The sequence below is a fragment of the Lactuca virosa genome, chromosome 8, assembly GCF_052849685.1.
Source record: "Lactuca virosa cultivar CGN04683 chromosome 8, Lactuca_virosa_CGN04683_v6, whole genome shotgun sequence".
Lineage (NCBI taxonomy): Eukaryota > Viridiplantae > Streptophyta > Magnoliopsida > Asterales > Asteraceae > Lactuca > Lactuca virosa.
In genome coordinates, this window is record NC_136433.1 from 115,514,862 (window position 1) to 115,519,323 (window position 4,462).

Here is a 4,462-nt window from a genome sequence, read left to right on the forward strand (position 1 = left end):
CCTACTTTAACCTTCAATAATATATATATATATATATATATATATATATATATATATATATATATATATATATATCCTATTGTTCCAACATTTCAAGAATTGAATGAAAGAAAATCATTTGCAACTAAGATAATTTTCTTGCAATATATATATATATCAATGACCGTACCAAACATACCACATAATGTCCATAATCCCAAGATTCCATGAGTGGTGGAAAATTTGTAAGGTATAATGTGCAAGACAATTTTTCTAACGCTTTTTCGTTGGATTTTTTCTTGACGGTTTCTCTTTATCCACCCTAACCCTAGCATTACGATTGTACTCAACCTTCCTATTTTTGATACGACACTCCCAATGAGACTCACTCCACAAGATGTTAGTCCCTGCTGCCATAACCCTCGATAGCGCTTAACACTCGAAAGATTCACATCATCGCAAGAGTTTTGAGAATTAGTGTAGCAGAATAGAAGAATAAGAAAGTCGATCACCTTTGTTTTCTACTAAATGACAGTTTACTTTCATTTCACATCACATTCACATTTTACATGTATCACAACTTTCTATAAAGAGTCTCGAGGATACGATCTAATGTACAAGGTTCAGTTTAGAGAGGCCATGTATCGGCACATAAATTCCTTAAATTCCTCCTTACTGACTACAAAATCTAAGTGTTTAGGAGCATGTACGTATGTTTAAAAGAGATCGATCACAAGCGCCCAACCTTAAATGGCAGACCCACATTTTGAAACACCTTGATCTCACCACTCAACCCTCCAGTCACGATGACGAAACCCCAAGCCGTTGCTTGAATGGTCTTGTGGCCACTCGAAGATTTAGAGTTTGGTGAAGGAGCTGTGACTTCATCCAACCTACCTGATGAACCAGTCGCCGTGTTGAATGACTCACATGGCTCGATACCTGAGTCACCATGGGAATTCTGCTCTGTGTCCTCCATGCTCTCCACCGAGGAACTACTCCTTTTCGGGACAGGTGGCAAAGATGATGATCTCTTACTATGCCCAGTACTTTCATCCGGTGGAGAAATAGAACAGGTGGCGGTAGATGGCGGCAGTGTGGTGGTTGACTTTTTTGAGTGTTTTTTAGAATGCATAGCAACGACTGGTGGTGCGAGTCTGCTGGTTCCTGGCCATGGTGCTGTGACGGAAACTTCTTTACATGGGAAGTTTTCGTAGGATTTCATGATCATCGCGCGTTTGTTTTTTGATCGAGTTTCTTCATGCCTCCATATGTATACTTGTGAATCTTCACTAGCGCTGATTACGTATTTCCCATCAGGACTGAAAGCAGCCGAAAACTGGCTGTTAATGTTCTTAAAACCTGTGGGTAACCGATAGTCAGTGACGATCAATCAGTGTGACCTAAAACTCTGAAAGTCAAACTATGATTTTACCTTTGAATTTTTGGACAACTTTTGTTCCATCTAAAATCCTAACCCTCGAATCCGCAGATGTGACGAGTACTTCAGATGGATTCCATGCAGAAAACTGTACGTTAACATGATATGTTACTTTGTTTTTTTTTTTTTTTAAAAAACAATACATCAAGATATATAATTAAATCCAATTTGAGGACCTGAAAACCGGTTATCTTTTTAGGCTGTGGCTTCGTCTTCTTTGTTTTCAACTCGATTTGCTCTTTAAACTCAAGCTTTCTTTCTAAAATCGAAAATAGACTAGTTCAAACTCAAGAACAGTAGCATGTTTGAGGGTTTTAGGAATAGGGTTCATACCAGATGTATTGTAAAATCGACAGATCCCTTTGTGGGAACCAACAACCGAAACCTTGCCATCGGTGGAATAGCCAATGGATGTTACCATTTCATGAAGATCGATCCAATCGACTACAAGTCGATCTGGAATGTTCCAGATTCGTACTTTAGAGTCTAGCGAACCACTTATGAAGTAGTCATCGTCTGCCGGATTGAACTGAATACAAGTCACTGCCATACACATGCATAACATAAATGGTCAAATAAAGATTTTCTTTAATTTCCGATTGACCAAAAAGTTGGTCGGATATCGATGTTAAATTAAACTGGTTATTATGTCGTGCATACCGTAATCGGTGTGAGAAAACGTCTTTAAACAGTTTTTAGTTTCGATATCCCATAGCCTTACTGTCTTGTCCATTGAGGATGAAAGGAGGAGCTGTCATGCATTGATCATAAAATTCCTTTCATTATGCTACGTAAGAACTCCGATGAAAGGATAAAAGAAAAGGTGAATTAAAAACTGACCTGAGATCTTGACCATGATAGATCGAGGATATCTTCCAGATGACCTTCCAAAGTGCAGAATGGTGTTTCCGATAAGCCAAAAACAGATTCAGGTACGTGAACATAGTCAGGGATTCCTTTCTTTTTCTTCCCTTTTTTCTTCTTCTCCGGCACAGCATCCGGCAAAGGCGGCCTGCCGTCAGGACTAGGCATTGCCATTGGGTGGACCGGTGTGCCACTGACGGAACTCAGATCATCTCCACTCCGAATTGACATGAGATCGCAGTCTTGCACTTCCCAGATATTGATCACTTTATCCTCACCGGCAGTCGCTAGATAATGACCATCGTATGTAAATTTCATCGCCCAAATTGATCCTTCATGACCCTTAATCTCTTGACTCAGATGCAATGCTGTGAATTCCTTGTATGGTTTTGCATGAACTCGAACTTTTACCCACTGTGAAGGTGATTGTGATTTCGTTTCACTTATCAATGCCGAATTATTATCATTGATTGAAGGAGAACTAGTGATTTTAGCATCCTTCTCTTTTTGCGACTTCGAACTGCCCATTGATCCTAATTTCATGTTTTTAAACAAGGCAGCACCTTTTTTCTTGCTTTTTCTGAAGCTCTTTTTGATGGAGGAGTTAGCCGGCGTTAATTTCCGATCATCAGAAGCATTTTTGTCGTCGTTGATCACCTTCTGCATTATTTCCTTCACTTTTGGCGAATGCCCTGCGTTCTTCTCGAATTCCGCCATTGTAATATGCTTCCCGGTTTGAACATCTCTCAGTTTATTCCAATTCCCTTCATTGTGACACTCTTTAACCTCGAATTCCTTTCCATTATCCAAATTCTTGATCAAGAAATTGGATTCCATCTGCCCTACTTGTGGGTTGTGGTTTGTGGCTAACGTTCGAGTTCGAGTAAGCTGTTGTTTCGGAATCGAACCAATCATTTCATCTTTCCGACGTTGCGTATCCAGGAAAGATGTATCTATACCTCCATCCGACATCGAACGCAGCAGAGTTCCACGCAAGCCTTCAAAAGGATCCTGCCGCTGATCCTCTTTTGCCGGCAACTCTTTCTCTGATGAAGCCTCGCTTTTTATCGATTGCATTGGTCTCAACGGAGCTTTAGTTATCGGGCTACCCAACCCAGCTAACAGATCTTTGTTGCTGTTCAATCCCATATCTTCTAGAAGCCTCCGTCGCCTGTCGGTGATCGATTCAGGCGCTGCCATCCACATATCATATTCACCGGTTTGAAATTCTGCCAAGTCGCCGTAATCCGCGGCGGAGGAGAAAGACATCCGGCTGTCATCAAATTCTTCATCTGATGACGATGAAGCGAGATCCTGTGGGGAAACGGAGGAGAGGCGTTGTGCATCAAAGAATATGTCTTCATCGTCGTCGAGGTCGCCTAAACCATCCCAGTTCATCGTCATCGTTCTCCTGACGACAGCCATTTTTACACATCTGTGAAGCAACAAATCAAAATTGCAGAAGATCAGGAATCGTTTAGAATCGGAAGAGATGATGTGTTTTGGAGAGAATGTGGGAGAGGGAGAGAGAAGTCAGAACTCAGAAAAGAATGGAAGAGAGGAAATCATGGAGGATCCATGACGTGACGTGATCACTACTTTTCACGTCTCTTTAATAAGACATGCAAACCTTAACCATGAGTTTTTCCACATTGTTTTGTTTAAGGGTAATTTTATATATACGCACGATGATTTGATTGATTATGTTCATTTAGTCAAACTTTATTTTTAAATTTAAACATACTGTTTACATAATATGTATTTTCATTTGTCACCCTTCTAGTTAACTATGTATTTCAAAATTTACCTTTTACTTGTTTAAAATATATTCCACACGTCCATTATTTAAATATCATTAATATAATATTATAGGGTAAATGACTTTTTTTCTATTCATATTTGTTTTGCTTTTTTTGTATGCAATTAACAATGAAGTTTTTATTGAGGATTTCTAAATGCATCTTGCAGGAATAAAATGATTGATTATATTTAATGTAGTCAAATTTATCCAGAATTTCGACAAAATATATTTTTATTTATAGCTTTTTATTTATATACGTATTAAAAAAACGAAATTCCAATGGATTTCCCATGTGAGAAAAAAACATTAATTTTATAACGGTTTTATGACGCTTCAATATTTGTATAATTTTAAACATACGAAAGTTTTATTTTCTT

The 4,462-nt window shown here is 38.7% G+C and overlaps 1 protein-coding gene across 1 annotated transcript; it reads right to left on the bottom strand.

Moving 5' to 3' along the window:
* Positions 1-515: 515 nt before the first annotated feature.
* Positions 516-3,887, bottom strand: LOC145129009 (uncharacterized). Its single transcript, XM_079063766.1, has 6 exons — positions 2,261-3,887; positions 2,081-2,171; positions 1,754-1,963; positions 1,597-1,679; positions 1,415-1,508; positions 516-1,341 (listed from the first exon to the last, which is right to left on the bottom strand). Exons 1-6 carry the CDS (start codon positions 3,707-3,709, stop codon positions 710-712), a joined length of 2,559 nt encoding a protein of 852 aa, XP_078919892.1. The 5' UTR covers positions 3,710-3,887; the 3' UTR covers positions 516-709.
* Positions 3,888-4,462: the final 575 nt, after the last annotated feature.